Genomic DNA, 15788 nt, shown 5'->3' on the forward strand with positions numbered 1-15788 from the left:
GGGGTGGGGGGAACCCTTGATGTAGGCATGCTAGACATAAGGAAAAGGAAGTCACATGCTTCCTGTGGTGATCACAGCCTGTAGGCATCTGGCAAAGCAAAAATAATCCAAAATATATTTCTACTTGGAATGCTGTCCACAAATGAGCCTGTTCCTCTTTGAGCTGCAGCATTCATGCTGGGGGAGAAAATGAGCGCAAAACCAAACGAAACACAAAGCAAAGGGAAGGGAAGCTCCTCTGAAGTGCATGCTAATGAGGTGCTCAAATATGTTGCATTTTTAGAATGGACATTTGGGGAACTCGGTACCCACCTGAAAAAATGGGGTAACCATTGCTATCTTTCCTTCTCTGGCTCTTTTCATAGCACCCCCTAGCTACGTAGGGGAGGAGGTGACCTCTTTGATATGTAGGAATATAGCTAATTAGTTTGAAGGTTTTTCTTCTGACATGCCAAACATCTTTGAAATCCTCCTGTTAAGTTGTTGGTTAGCCTGTATCCCCATTTACAGCCTTGGTTCCAATTTAGCTTTCCACAGATTTCCAAAATGAGGGGGGTTCAGAAACCCCTCATTCCTCAACTCATCACACTCAGCAGAATATTGTCATCAACGAGTCAAAATCACTGGCAATAAAGATGGAGAAGAAAAGCTGTGTATGGAACATGTGCCCTTTTGTACCAGGGGGGCAGGGGGGCAGGGTGAAATAGCACTGTAGTGCAATCCTCTTACTCCCAGGTAAATGGGTATAGGATTGCAGCCTTATTCTGGCACAAAAGGGTACGTGTTAGATCAGCCTTCCCCAACATGGTGCCCTCCAGACTACAACTCTCATCACCCATTGGTCATGCTGGCTAGGGCTGATGGGAGTTGTACTCCAATACATCAGGAGGGCACCATGTTAGATAGAAGGTCGAATTTGATATACAGCTGCCCTAAACCAGCTAGGACAGGAGTGGGGAATCTCAGGCCCAGTGTGGCTCTCTGGGTTTCCCCAAACAGTCATACCCCCTTTCCCCCAACCATCAATTGCTTGGTGGTTTCCCAGCTTTTGACCAGCTTTTCCCCATTCTAAAAGGTTGGGATGCCTCTCCTAAGGCTTAGTTAATGGCAGCAAGTGCTTTAAGCTACACCATGCTGGCATTTCAGGTATCATTGAGTAGTATCCAATGGCAATATTCTGCAAACTCAAAAAGCGCTACTGAAGCTCTGCTGAATCCGTTGCACAAGCAGTTGCCCAATACTCTTGTGCAACCAGTTATGCAAGCAGTTGTGCAACCGGTTGCACAATGGGTGCAAAGCAGTTGCGTAACCCAAGCAGAATGCACAACATGTTGCACAATGGATTGTACAATGTGTTGCACGGGAGGTTGCACAAGCATATTGCAAAGCTGCTTGTGCAACCGTGCTTGCACAAACATAACTTGAGTTGGATTTTCCCCTTGCGCATAGTTCAGAACTTAGTTTCCGCTAGCGCAACGCCATTTGCATTGACAGAATGACACAGTTGGATACTGCCCCTCCTCTTTTGCCTTTGGCCCCACCCCATTTAATTTAAGCCCTGCCCACCACTGGAATGCACCCACCCAGGAGCTTCTCCGGATGGAATTCAGTTCTGGGGCTGAAAGAGATTGTGCACCCTTGAGCCAGGCACCATGTATGTGAAGTTTCACCTGCAGATGGAGACTCACACATGCAAACAGTGCTTCCTCAGCCCAATCCAGCAGCCAGGCCTGTGCACACCTAGACCTTTAAAAAATTAACCCTTTGAGGAGAGGGGGACTGGATGCAGTCCTGTCCCCCATTCACTGTCTCTCCCCAACAGCTGAACCAAAGAATGTCACTGTTATTTATTTATTTATTTATTTATCCATCCAAGATGTTTACCGCCACCTTTTGAAAAAGTTCAAGACAGCTAACAAATTCAAAGTTCAGGTCAACATCACCATTTTTTTTTTTTTTAAGAAATACAACACTAAGAAACAAGAGCAGCCCCTTTTAAAAAGTGCTATACGTCTGCAATCCCAGGGCCACACTGCATAAGATTTGTTGGATCCGAGCCAAAGAAAACAACACTTGGAAAGAAGTATTGGTATTGTGTAGACTAGAGCTGAGTTGAATTTCTGTTTTGAGTGTGTGTGTGTGTTCTAAGTAGATTGCAAATTTTACTGTATTTTAAACCAATAGTTTTAGGATTGTTGGTTTCACAAATGTGTGGATACACACATCCTAAGCTGATGTCAGACTATATATACATATAAATGGTTTTTTTGTTGTTGATATTGCTATTTACTTCGATGTTATTTCTAGTAGACGTTTTTTGCCGTATGTTCTGTACAAGTGGGAAGTTTCATTGTTTGAGTTTTGAAGGCATCTAAGCCACTTAGGGAGCCTGCTCTGAGCCTGCTCTGACCAGTCGATATGAGAATCCATTCCAGCCGTGCCTGTCAGTTCCAGTTCTTTATTCTCCTGACCTGTGTAACGATGGAGCTGGCTAGCTATGAATTCTGCAAACCTGAGCACTGAGTGTAACCTAACCATTTGTTTAGTAGTAGTAAATTATTCCTAAAGTCAAAATGAGCACTTTTAAGAAATCAAAAGAAGAAGCGTATTGATATACCAAGATGTGCTATTGATTTTGGATATGTGTCCAATATATCTGCGTGCATGCTTTAAACAAGAGTATTTGTTATTGTTGAAATGTCCTGTGAGACTATTGTTAAGAAGATATCCTGCTTGCAACTCATAATATGCATTATGAAAAAATATGTGCACCATTTTCTTTGCAGAGCTGAAACAGAAAGAGGACTTTCAAGAAAACATATTATTGAAGGTATGTAATAATATGAATACTACTATTAATGATGAGTGCTTCATAGTGTTCAAAGTACTTTACATACATTCAGTACAATCCTATAATAATCCGCTAATCATAAGGTGCTTCTGGACAGAGGACTCCTAGTGCTACTAATCAGAAGATACTGTGAGATATTTTTCTCTTGAACAGATTTTCTGCAGTAAGAACAAAGATGAAAGCAGTGGGAAAACACAGGAGGGTTACAAATGGAAGAAGGCAGTGTCTGGACTCCCCGTAAAATTCTGTGAATGAGGCCAGGTGATGGCATGATAAAAGCCTTGTCTGGAAGCACCCATAATCAATAATGTTATTTATTTATTTATTACATTTATATCCCACCTTTTTCCCCCTTACTAGGAGCCCAAGGTGGTTTATATAGTCCTCCTCCTCTCCATTTTATCCTCACAACAAACCTGTGAGGTAGGTTAGGCTGAGTGCCAGTGACTGGCCCAAAGTCACCCATTGAGCTTCATGGCTGTGTGAGGACTAGAATCTCCCAAATCCCAGTCCAGCACTCTAACCACAATGCCACACTAGCAACATTTCTATACTGTCTGCAAATGAAGAATTGGACTCTGCAGCTCATGCAAAATGCAACGGCCAGATTAATAACAGGGACTAGAAGATCCGAACATATTAGACTGACTCTGGCTCACTTGCGCTGGCTGCCTATATGCTTCCGAGCTCGATTCATGGTGCTGTTTTAAACCTATAAAGCCCTACAAGGCTCAGAACTGCAATACCTAACAGAGTGCCTCTCCCGATATGAACCTACCCATAGTCTACGCTCAGCATCCAAGGTCCTCCTCCAGGTACCTCCTCCAAGGTTGGCTTGGAAGGTGGCAACAAGAGAGCGGGCCTTCTCAGTGATGGCCCCTCAGCTGTGGAATGATCTCCCCAATGAGACCCACCTGGCACCCACATTGTTATCTTTTCAGCACCAGGTTAAGACCTATCTCTTAGGCATTTGGCAGCATATGATGAGTTTCTAATCAGTCCTGGATTTGTCTTATGGTTATGGCTGATTGTTCAATGTTGTTTTTAGATATATGTTGTCTTCACGTATACTGTTTGTTTGTGTGTTTTATGTAAATGGTATTTAAACTTTTACATTGTATTTTAATGTTTTTCACTGTAGTTTAATGTTTAATGTGTTTTAACCTTTATAAACCACCCAGAAAGCCTCAGCTATGGGTGGTATAGAAATGATGATGATGATAATTGAGTTCAAGCTTAGGAGAGGATTCAGACTTGGGTTTTACATAGGAATATGCCTTATACCTTATCAGGCTGTTTCTCCATCTAGCCAGGGGTGCAGAACCTCAGGCACAGAGGCCAAATCCAGACCTCCAGGGAGCCCCAGAAGGCAACATACCCTCCCCTGACCCCACCCACTTTCCCCCAAATACCAATCATGTGGTGGTTTCTCATTTTTTGTGCAATCCCGCACACAATTCTAAAAGGATGAAGTGCCTTTCCTAAGGCCTAAGGCTAAACTAAATCTTCAGGTAATCGCGTATAGTGGAGCTCAAGTAATTGTGCATAGTAGAGCTAAGCATGTAATTTGAATCGGGATCACGGTACTCTATGGGGCAGGGGAGGCGGGTTAAACCTCTCCCCACCTGTTTTTCCCTGAAATCCCCACCATGCGGTAGTTAAAAGAAGAAAGAAAGTATATATTGGAGTCAATGGAGGCCTTTTTCCTTCTTTTAAACTACCAACCCAGGCAGAGAGGGAATTTGGTTGTGTGGGGGGGATGAACGGGGGAGGTTTAACCACCACCTGCCCTGGTGCACCATGTTCTCCATCCAAATTGGGTCCATGCACGCTTACACGAAGGTAAAGAAAATTATCACACATAGGTCCACTATATGCACTTACGCAAAAGTTTAGTTTGGCCCTCAGCTATTGGCAGAAGAAGCTTTAAGTTAAGATATGCTGGCATTTTGATTTTTGGCCCTGCTCCTTTTGCCTTCACCCCCACCCACCACTGGAGGGCCAAGTACTGCGCTCTCTGACTTTTTGCAGCTCTCCAGCCAGGGCTTCAGGCAGAAGTATTTCCAGCACCGCTTGCCTGAGCTCATTTGAACGGGAGGTGACACATGTTGAACTAGAGACCTGGCATTTGCCCTGCTACTGAGCCACCGTCCCTCTCTTTTGCCAGCTCACAAACTGAGCCAATGGGCTAGGAAATGGACCAGTAGCAATGAGAGCAGGAAGAACAACAGATTTCTTGGGTTATTTTTTTTGTCGCAGGCTCTTTAGAATGGATATAATTTTCCCTGGGGGAAATCCTTGAAATGATCTATCTTCTATCTGGAAAGAAAGACAGAAAATGGGAAAATTAATGTTATATATTGTCGTACGTTTGTTTGAGAAATCACAAAAATAAAACAAGAAAGAAAGAACATTGTATGGGGACTTAACTCTGCTTCCCTGGTGAGTTTTTTGGAGTAAAAATTCACCCCTGCACATTACATTGGCTGGGACAAAAAAAATAACCCAAACACCAAATTCAGTTGAGCTTTGAGGGGATTTTTTTTGTCCCAGGTGCTTTTTGTGTACAGAAAGAAAACTGTAAATGGCAATTGGCTGAAATTTGGTGACATTGTTTACTATCATACAGGTGATTAAAGGCTTTTCTGCACAGGCTTTTATTGTGTGCTCGTCATTCCTCTCTCACAGTTTTGACAGGTGCTTTTGATGATGTTGGGATCCTCCAGTTGCGTTCTGTTTTTTAAGAGCACTTGGGGGGGGGGGGTCTGGAGCAGGAAAAATGCAGTATATATTTTTTCCTGAAACAAAGCGCAAGTTCCCCACTAGTATAATTGTATTATTCTGCTATAACACAGTGCCACCTAGAGGTTATGTAGTGGAAAGTACAGAAAGGCAGTAAAGGAAAAGCTGTGTATAGATCCAAATCTCAATTCTGTGACAAAACCAGAAGTAGAAATAGCAGGTCTAGAAAAGCTCTCCTAGAAGGACTACATTTTGGGTCTACTTCTGCATAAATTCTGCAATAAAACTTGCACCTGGGGTAAAATTTACCCCACACAGTAGGTTGGCTAATCATTAATACGTGAAAAGTTGAAAAAACGCTCCAGACACTCGAAGGGCCAGTTCCCTGCTGTATCAGACCAAGCTCTATCCAATCTGAAGTTCTGTTTCCAGCATTAGTGAGCCAGAAAATGGAGTGAGTACCAGAGTTCACGTGGGTATTCTGAGGAGTTTTCCTCCATTTGAATTCTGACCAAAAAAATCTGGGTTTCAAAATATTGGTAACAAAGGGCTAAAAATAGATTCAAAGAATCCCATTTCTAGTTTTTTAAAGTATTACAAAGTATTTTTTCCTTTCATAAAATTGTACCAAAAATTATTTCAGATGCCTTGAGTGAGGAGAGGGGTGGGGTTTTTTCCCCATTTTTTTAAAAATGTACTTCGGTCTGTTCTTACTGGGAAAAGACAGAAGAAGGAACAGAAATCCCTTCCCCCTCTCCACCAGTTTGCAACTTTCCAGGCAAATAGCTCTGGAAGGAAAACAGATCCCACATTTTGAATTCCCCTCCAGTAAATATATTTATTAAAGCAGAACCTGAACATCTGGAATGGGGTCTGGAGGAGGGGACAAACTTCAGAAACATTCTCAGTTGACTTTGATCCATCTGGATGAATCTCCAGGGTAGCCTTCCCCAACCGGTGTCTTCCATTGGCCATGCTAGCTGGGGATGATAGGAGTTGTAGTCCAACACATCTGGAAGGCGCCGCATTGGGGAAGGCCAGTCTAGTAATACTTGCTTGGTATCTGTTTTGCTCAGGATTGTACCATGTTGGAATCATAAATATATAACGGACCCTATGATTCACCCTTTCTGGATTTTCAGTTCTAGTGACTGCCTGAGTGGCAGGGCTTAATTATGGGAAACAATACCAATCAGGGCTGGCCCAAGACACTTTGCTGCCTGAGATGGACAAGACAGCGCCCCCTCCCATTCCATGTACAAAAGCCAACTGGATCTTTCGTTAACACTGCCCATGGGACAGCATCCTCCACCCCACCGGAAGGCAGCAGGGTAGCTTAGGGGGTGAAGGGCAGGCTGCATGGCACACACAACTCTTTCCTCCAACACATTGCTGCCACCTCCCAGCATCTGCCTCCTGAGGCGACCACCTCACTCTGCCTAATGGTAGGGCTGGCCCTGATAGCAATGCAGCAAACTATTGGAAGTAAGGGGTATGCCAAAAAAAAATCCCTCTGACATTATTTTGATAAGATGTAATCTGAAACAATATCTGTGCTCTGAACTCTGTCCCCTGTGACTGTGTTTTGACAGGCACACTAGGATACAGTAGAGAAATGTTTGTCTAGTCCAATCCAAATCTCAGTGTAATTAAACCAAAAGAAATCTTGTGAAGGGCCACAAATTCTGCATAAATTAATGCTTTGATTCTTTTTAATAGACAGTATAACTTCACCTCTGTCTGCTGGACATTAAAGACAGCTTTGGCCAGTGATCGTTCTGAGCCATTCAAACTCCCTGTCATGTGTCTTACACCTCCCTTTGACTCTTTCTAATGCTCTCTGATTTTCCTTCTAGGATTGAAAGCCTCTCTCCAGAGACTGCAGCTTGAGTATGTGGACGTTGTCTTTGCAAATCGACCAGACAATAACACCCCGATGGAAGGTTAGTGAGAGATTTAATAAAAGCTTTTTTGCTTGATTGACCCTAGCTCATATACTGATCATGGCAGGATATAAAAATGATTCTCCTTAAGTATTCCGTTAGGGCAAATGATATGGGAAACATCTCAATCTTGAATCTTCAGGATGTTTAATATTTCCACTCTCGGTAAGTGTGTGTGTGTGTGCGCGCACGCTCTGCACTTTGGAAAATGTGAATGTATTTTACCCCAGGGCTATGATTATAAGTATTCCTAAATATTATAAGTATTCCAAATATTTCCTTTGACGCTGTTCTCTCCCCCTGTTTAAATATTTCTTTACTTTAGTCAAACAAATTTAAATTGGCTTAAGTTGATATCAGCATTTCTTTGCAGCTTCAAGTCTGCATACAGGCCACAGCCAGACACAGAGGCTGAAACTAGACGTTACAGAGATTGCATGGCTTTTGTTCTTCTCTCCCCCATAGCATCTAGAAAAGTAAAACTGTGTGATGTGATATTGCAATATTTTCTCCACATCTGTTCACCACAGAGGTAGTTCAGATAGGTGGTACATTACTCCTGCAAGGCTTCACCTAATGCTTCCAAATTACAGCCAATATTCTTGAAAAGGGTGTGGTCACACTGGTTCATACTTTCATCTTTGGTGGGAATACTCTACAGTGCAGGAGTTTTGGAAGATGGTTGCTGATTATGTCAGGAATTTCTTCATGTTTAGACCACTGGTAACTCCTAAAGCAATGCTTCTTCATCTTTTTGAGCCTAATGATCCTGGATTCCTGCATAAAGACCTTCGATTAATACAATTTGGGAGACTATAAGTATGTTTAAACTTACTCAGCAAGTGCAGCGAGCAAGGAATCTAACTTGAAGAATGATATTAGGACACCATGGTTTCCATCCATTTCCTACACTGAGGCACTTCAAACTTCTGATAAAGTTCCAACAAAGTACAGTGGCCGGTATTTTTTTTCTGATTAATACACACAAACACACAAAATGAGATTCACTTATGCACGCTCCTTTTATATGTTGTAGAGCCTGTATTTTTACTTTGCTTAGATATTGAGCTCCTACTTAGGTCGGTTTTGTTGTAGATGTTCCATAAGCATATCAGTTATAGACTAAGATGTATAATTAGTGAATCCTTTGTTTCTTTAGTGATTTTGATTTATTATTATGTATGTTCTTCTTTTTGTTGCCTTTATTTTGTTAACCTTATTTCAAAATAAAATAAATCTCATGAGAAAACAAAAAAGGGGTAGTTCGAGTCAAATTGAGTGTCATCATATCCCCGTTACTGGTTGCTGTGTGAAGTGGGAAATTCAACATGGTCAGATTATCCCAATGGTAAAGTGGTTATGGCAGAGGTGAGGAACTTCAGACCTGGGGGCCAAATCCAGCTGTCCTGGGTCCCATTATGGCTCTCTAGGGTTTCCCAGATGACCATGCTACCTTCCCCTGATCCCACTTCCTTTCCCCCAACCAGCAATCATTTGGTGGCTTCACAGCTTTTGTGCAGTTTTTTCCCCTTCTGAAAGGCTAAAATGCCTCTCTTAAAACTGGCTGTAAGAGCTCTAAGCTAAAATATGCTGGTATTTCGTTTTTTGGCCCTATCCCTTTTGCATTTGGCCCCATCCCCTTAGCCTGCAGCCCTGCCCACCACTGGAAGGCAGCCCCTGAGAGCTTCTCCAAAACTGAATTCAGCCCTCAGGCTGAAAGAGGTTCCCCACCCCAGGGTGGGAATTATTCTTGGTGGGGAGGGTTTTTCAGCAGCATCCGACTGTGACAAATGTCTATCTTGTATTGCACTTGTGGCAGTGAAACCTCTGGTAGTGATTGGCTGAGCTAATACAAACTGCTCGAGATGGGGAATTGGTCTAATCCAGTTTGATTCATCTCAAGCCAAGTATCTATTGAAGGACGGCATATCCTGTATTCAAGGGGCCCCAAATTAGTAAACAACACTGTGCTTTTAAAATGGCTGCCTTGCCTTCAGTGTGCATATGACTTAGAGGCAATAAGCAGTATGCAGATGACTTAGCTGCCAACAGCCTCTTCATTGTACCTAATAACACCTCTGCAAAACCAAAAGCTTGTAACCAAAGCTCATATTTTCTGGGGCCATGGCTGCCACTGGAATAATACCATACCAAGCTACTGTGATTCCATAGATGTTTTCAGAAGCCAATGGGAATATTTACTTCCTAGAACCACTTTATGCATTATCGTTTCCTCCCTGGAGAGTGATCTCTGTTTAAGAAACACTGTGTAAACTTTTTCCAGAGGGGTAGCCATGTTACTCTGGCTGGATCTACACAACGCTTTTTTTTCACTTCCAATGAGGTTTCACCACCCGCCTTTCACACTACGCAGTACCTGACTCGAATTGGAACCGGAATTTCCCACTTCCGTACTCCCACTTTCAATACCCTAATATCACGGTACTTCCCCTTACTGTGCTCTGATTTTCCGCCTTTGCTACAGTATCCGGTCATAGTCCCCTCCCCCGCCTGTCCATATACGGTGGTGTTTGTATTTCCCTCCTGTCCAATCACAGCTCTCGACGGCCCCATGTCTTCTTCCGGCTATTGATCGCATAGCTTCCTCAGCAGCCCCTGTTTCCTCAGCAACAAGCAAAGGGCTGGATGTGCGCATGCTTGTCTGATCTCAGCTGCTAAGCAGGGTCGGCCCCGGTCAGTAGTTGGATGGGCAACCGCCTGGGAATCAAGATTCCTGCACTGAGCGGGGAGTTGTTCTATCCCTTCAAAGGAGACTAAGTGTTACCCCCTCCTATCCCCCGCTCTGGATGTTCTTTTAAAAATTAAGGTGTTATCCTCGCAGAATCGGGGCTTCTCCGCAATGTTTTTTTTTCTAATTCAGGCATGATCTTCGAAGAGTCGAAGTTGTGAAGCTTTGAATCTTCAAAGATCATGCCTGAATTAGAAAAAAAATCATTGTGGAGAAGTCTCGATTCTGCGAGGATAACGCCTTAATTTTTTAAAAAAAAAAACATCCAGAGCAGGTGATAGGAGGGGGTAAAACTTAGTCTCCTTTGAAGGGATAGAACAACCCCACGCTCAGTGCAGGAAGCCTGATTCCCAGGCAGTTGCCCATCCAACTACTGACCGGGGCCAACCCCACTTAGCATCCGAGATCAGACAAGCGCGCACAGGAAAACAGCACAGTGCTCGAGTGTGAACCAAGCTCACGCATTCGATGAAGCACTGCAACCGGGAAAATGGGTGAGTGTGAATAATCACATTTTAATGCGAGAGCGTTTAACCCGACAGGACACCGAATTCATTGCAATGGCGGGTGCAATGTAGATCGGCCCTCTGTTGCAGCCAAAACAACAAAGAGACTAACAACTGACATAAGCCTTCATGGACACTGCCCATGTCATCAGATTCATGAAGTGTTAACTCATTTTACATCCCCTCACACCGTATGTGTCTACAGATCCGCCGATTTGAGGTTAACACATGCATTTGATGAAGGGGACAGTGCCCACAAATGCTTATGCCAGAATGAACATGTTAGTCTTTAGGGTGCAATCCTATCTGGTTCAGACAGAAAAAAATCCTGCAACTCCATGCTGGCTGGGGAATGCTGGGAGTTGTAGGAATTTTTTCTGCCTAAACATGGGCTTTCTTCACACGGAGCTTTTATCCTGCGATTGAGATTGCTCCTTCAAGGAAGTTTGCGGGCTCTTTACATGACACCATGATCTTCCAAGGTGTCTCCTGCACTAAATGCCCTTTGTTCCATTTTTAAATAGATCGCAGATAATGAGCTGTCAAATTACCCTGTTGTGTTCCGCTTGAGTTCCCTCTGTGAAAAGAGGAAAAGCAGCAAGAAGAGGAGAGAGATCAATGAAAGATAATGGAAGACTCAGATACAGGGAGAAGGAGCGGGAAAGGAAGCTGGTGAAAAAGGGAGTCGTTGTGATCCTGCATTTAAAATGGAAGCAGAAAGCCCCGTTTTAAATGCAGGATTTTAGGCTGGTGTAGAGATACCCATGCATAGGATTGTGCCCTAAGGTGCCACAAGACTCTTTGTTGTTTTTACTGTGTAAACTGTAACATATAACATGTGGCATGGTTGTTGTTTTTTCTGCACAGATCAGGCACAGTTTTTCCTAGAGGTAGATTAAGCTCTGTGTAAATTAATCTCAATGTAAGTAATTTTAAAGCACAATACAGCCCTTTAGTGTAAATTGGAACAAACACCAATATCAATTTCTGAAAGATTGCTTTGATGTGATGCTCACTGACAATGCCCTGTGGTTATAAGGTCGAGCACTTTTGCTGGAGACGGAGACTAGTGCAAATTTGCCAGCGTTTGATGAGGTCACAGATCATAACATGTTTTGTATCTTAGAGGGAGACATAACCTTTTTGTCCCGTCACTTGTAATGAAGAGAAAAATAAAACAGGACTGCAATCTTGCACATAGTTAGGGCTGCTTGAAGTCCAATAATAACTATAAAAATAATTAAACTCGGTGGGATTTAAGCCAGTGAACTTTACACAGGATTGCAGTCACGGCATATACAACCACATGTCCATATACACAGATGGTTCTTGCAACATTTATGTAATTGGCAATTTCGTACAGGCATGTTTCTGAATTACTGTTCCTCTTGGCTGTCTGTATTAAAACAAGAACCATGGAGATAGCCCAGACATTTACCTGGTTTGCCAGACACGCTGGGCTCATCATGGGTTGATTACACCCTGATGAACCACGGTGCATGCTGGGCACCATTTTGAATATGCAAGCCCTGATCGGGCAGTTGCTGTGTCATCTGAACCCAGCCACTGTGGGTTATTTGAGAGTTAAACAACCCTCGCATAACCCTACTACAAATTGTGGGTTATGTGAGGATTGTTTAACCCTCAAATAACCCATAGTGGCCGAGTTCATATGACATGGCAACCCCCCAATTGCCTCGATTGGGGGTTGCATATTAAAAATGGCACCCAGTACACACCAGAGCTCATTGGAGATTAAACAACCCATGGTAAGCCTGGCATGTTGAGCGAACCGGACTATAGTCAGGCCCAGCTCTAGTAAGCCAAAGGCAATAAGAATAGTTGCAGGTGTGGCTACTCTCCTTTGCTATTGCTTTTTTTGACCAAAGCAGTCGCACCAACACCCCTGTCTTGCAGCTGTTAACACTGTGCTTTGTTTATTTTGTCCCTGATAGTTTGAGGACATCCATTTCTACTTTTTGTGCATTTCGCATCCATGTAAGCTTCTGCCTTGGGATTGTGAGTGCCCATTTTTCTTAAGACAAGGTTTGGAAATGTGCCTCATCAAAGATTCAAGGCAGCATAGCTTAAAGGGCAGGAAATATTCTCTGATTTCCCTCCCAACACACACATTGCAAGAGTGGACAAAATCCTGCACTGCTCAAGGAGTGTTTCACTGCTTTGACAAGGCAGGGAGAAAGGGAGCCTTCATCCCCCTTCTATAGTGATAAGCTCTGGGCCATTTTGAAGCAGAAAACAGCTACGAGGGATGATGGAAGAGTACATAGGATGACTACTTACACATTTCCAAAAAAGAAGAAATGTGTCACCAAAAAAGAAGACAAGGCAGATCTGCATAAAATGTGCTTTTGGTAATTTATATGTATAGATGCCAATTTAGAAATAATTACTATGATTTAAATAGAAATATGCTACATCTCCCCACTATGGGGAAGACTGTGACCAGCTGGCATATGTGCTTGTTCAGTCTGCTGGCTTGTGCTAAATGAGGATGGCCAGCTTCAAGGCCCCTTTTCTAATGATTTGTTATCTTTAAGCCAGACTTGGACTGGACAGACCTTCAAATAGAGGATGCCTTCAAACAGAGGACTGTCCTCCGACAGCCCTTCAAAATAGGACATAGGACACATGGCCAGCTTAAGAGTCTACCCATTCAACCTCATACTAAAGAAAGGGAATGGGGACTTCTTGTTCCTGCCCTGTTCTCGAGGAAAATATATCAGCTCCAGCAGTGCAAGTCACTGCTTTCACTGCTGTCATTTAAGCTGATCCATTGGACTGGTCAATATTCATCAGAGGAAGTTCTCTCTATTGCCAGGACTCAAGGCTGCAGAGGGACTTGAACTGGCAACCTGTGGGATGTCTGGTTGCAGGCAGGGACCCATCCTATGCACTATAAAAGGCAGGTGCCGTAAAACTCTTCATTAGAAAGAAGCAGATATGCGGGGACCTAATTATTTACAACATTTGTATACCGCTCCATATCTAGAACAGATTTCAGAGCGATGAACACAAGAGATAAAAGAGTAAAAGGGTTGAAAGGTTAAAACACCAGATTAAAATTATGCTATTTTTTAAAACAGAATACCAGTAGAAATTGTGACTGGTCAATTAAGGAATGCCTCCTGGAAGAAGTGCTGTTTTCAGGAGGTGCCGGAAACAGCCCAGTGTTGGTGCCTGCCTGACCTCCAGGGGCAGGGAGCTCCAAAGAAAGGGAGCCATCATGCTGAAGGCTCTTTTCCTGATGGACTCCAACCGGGCTATGGGTCCATGTGGAACCACCAGGAACATGCCCTCCGATGACCTCAGTGACGGGGCAAGCTGGTAAGGGAGAAGGCGCTCTCTCAGGTATCCTGGTCCCAAGTTGTTTAGGGCTTTGTACGCTAGTACTAAAATCTTAAACCTGGCCTGGTAGCGAATAGGCAGCCAGTGCAGTTCCCTCAGCAAAGGAATTACATGCTGAAAAAGGGGCAGCTCCCGACAACAGCCGACCTGCTGTGTTCTGCGCTAGCTCCAGCTTCCGGAGCAGCCTTAAGGGCAGCCCCATGTAGAGTGCGTTCCAGTAATCCAGTCTTGAGGTTACTAGCGCCTGTATCACTTTGGCCAAGCTATTCCTGTCCAGGAGAGGCTGTAGTTGGCAAACCAGCCAAAGCTGGTAAATGGCACTCCGAGCTGTCATGGCCACTTGGGCTTCCAGCGACAGTGACAGATCTAGGAATACCCCCAAACTACGGACCTGATCTTTCAGAGGGAATGCAACCCCATCCAGAACAGGGAGTGCAGTCCCATCCTATCTCCTAGATTCGGGAACCTCTCATCCCCAGGGCAAAACAAATGAGTTTTGTGTCTAATTGGTCTTCCTCAGGTCCAACAGCTTATAATTCAGGCGTGTATGAGTTGCATTGTTAAAAATGAAATTACAATTGCATTCAGTGCACAGACAATCCAAATTCTGCAAATAAAAGCCACTTTCTGCAACTCGTATAATTGATGCATATTTGAATAATTCAAATATTTGAATGACTCCTTAATTTGTGTATGATTTGTTCTAACGTTTTTGTCAATTAGCATAATTTCTTGTAATATTTTTGCTTATCTGGATTATTTGTTCTAACATTCTGCCAGTTGGGGCAAGGAGTGATTCATGGCACTGAAACACTGACTTCTGACCATTGAGAATCTTACAGTGCAGTTCTGTGCATGTCTACTCAGAAGTAAGTCCCACTGAGTTCAATGGGACTTACTCCCAGGTGAGACAGTATAGGATTGCAACCTTATTCAGCAATCCCACCAATTCCTGCAGCCCTGCCAGGCACAGCCCAAGGACTTTAAAGCAAATCTTCACATTCGTAGGAACATAAAGAGCAGCCATCTCTAATCTGGTGCCTTCCTGATAGACGTTTTGGCCAGTGGAGGCTGGTGGCTCCGATTTCAGTGGGGCTTTGAATCCATTCTGGGTTTCAGTCAGGACCAGCCAGAACTCTAAAGGAGCTATCCCAGGTTACTGAACCTGTTTTGTGGGATAGGGTTCAGCACTAGGGATGGGGTTACTCACCCCATCCCGCGCTGCTCACCCGACCTCCACCAGCTGGCCGCTCCCTCGCCAAGCCACCATTTTACGTACAAATGGTGGCTCAGTCTTTTTCATAAATGCCCATTTACAGAAATGATGGCCATAAAGGGGCCATTTACATAGCATTACAGGCATAAATGGTCTATTTATGCCTGTAATGTTGTGTAAATGGCCCTTTATGCCTGCCATTTGCATAAATCATAGAATCATAGAATAGTAGGGTTGGAAGGGGCCTATAAGACCACTGAGTCCAACCACTTTTTTATAAATAAATGGTTATTTACAAAAAAAGGCCGAGCCTCCATTTTACAGAAAATGGTGGCTTGGCGAAGGAGCAGGGGCCCACACACTAGCCCGACTCGGCATGTGCCGAGTCCAGCAAGTGTGGGAATCTGTGGACTGG

At 43.7% G+C, this 15788-nt stretch overlaps 1 protein-coding gene across 1 annotated transcript in view; it reads left to right on the top strand.

The window, feature by feature from the left end:
* KCNAB1 (potassium voltage-gated channel subfamily A regulatory beta subunit 1) overlaps positions 1-15788 on the top strand; it is a 129892-nt gene that overhangs the window by 75139 nt on the left and 38965 nt on the right. Inside the window, exons 7-8 of the mRNA XM_084847331.1 lie at positions 2787-2830; positions 7450-7536. Coding sequence (XP_084703457.1) covers positions 2787-2830; positions 7450-7536 — 131 coding nt within the window. The remainder of the gene's footprint in view (positions 1-2786; positions 2831-7449; positions 7537-15788) is intronic.

This window comes from Heloderma suspectum, chromosome 3 (assembly GCF_057233095.1).
Source record: "Heloderma suspectum isolate Gila_16-S chromosome 3, 16-S_ref, whole genome shotgun sequence".
Lineage (NCBI taxonomy): Eukaryota > Metazoa > Chordata > Lepidosauria > Squamata > Helodermatidae > Heloderma > Heloderma suspectum.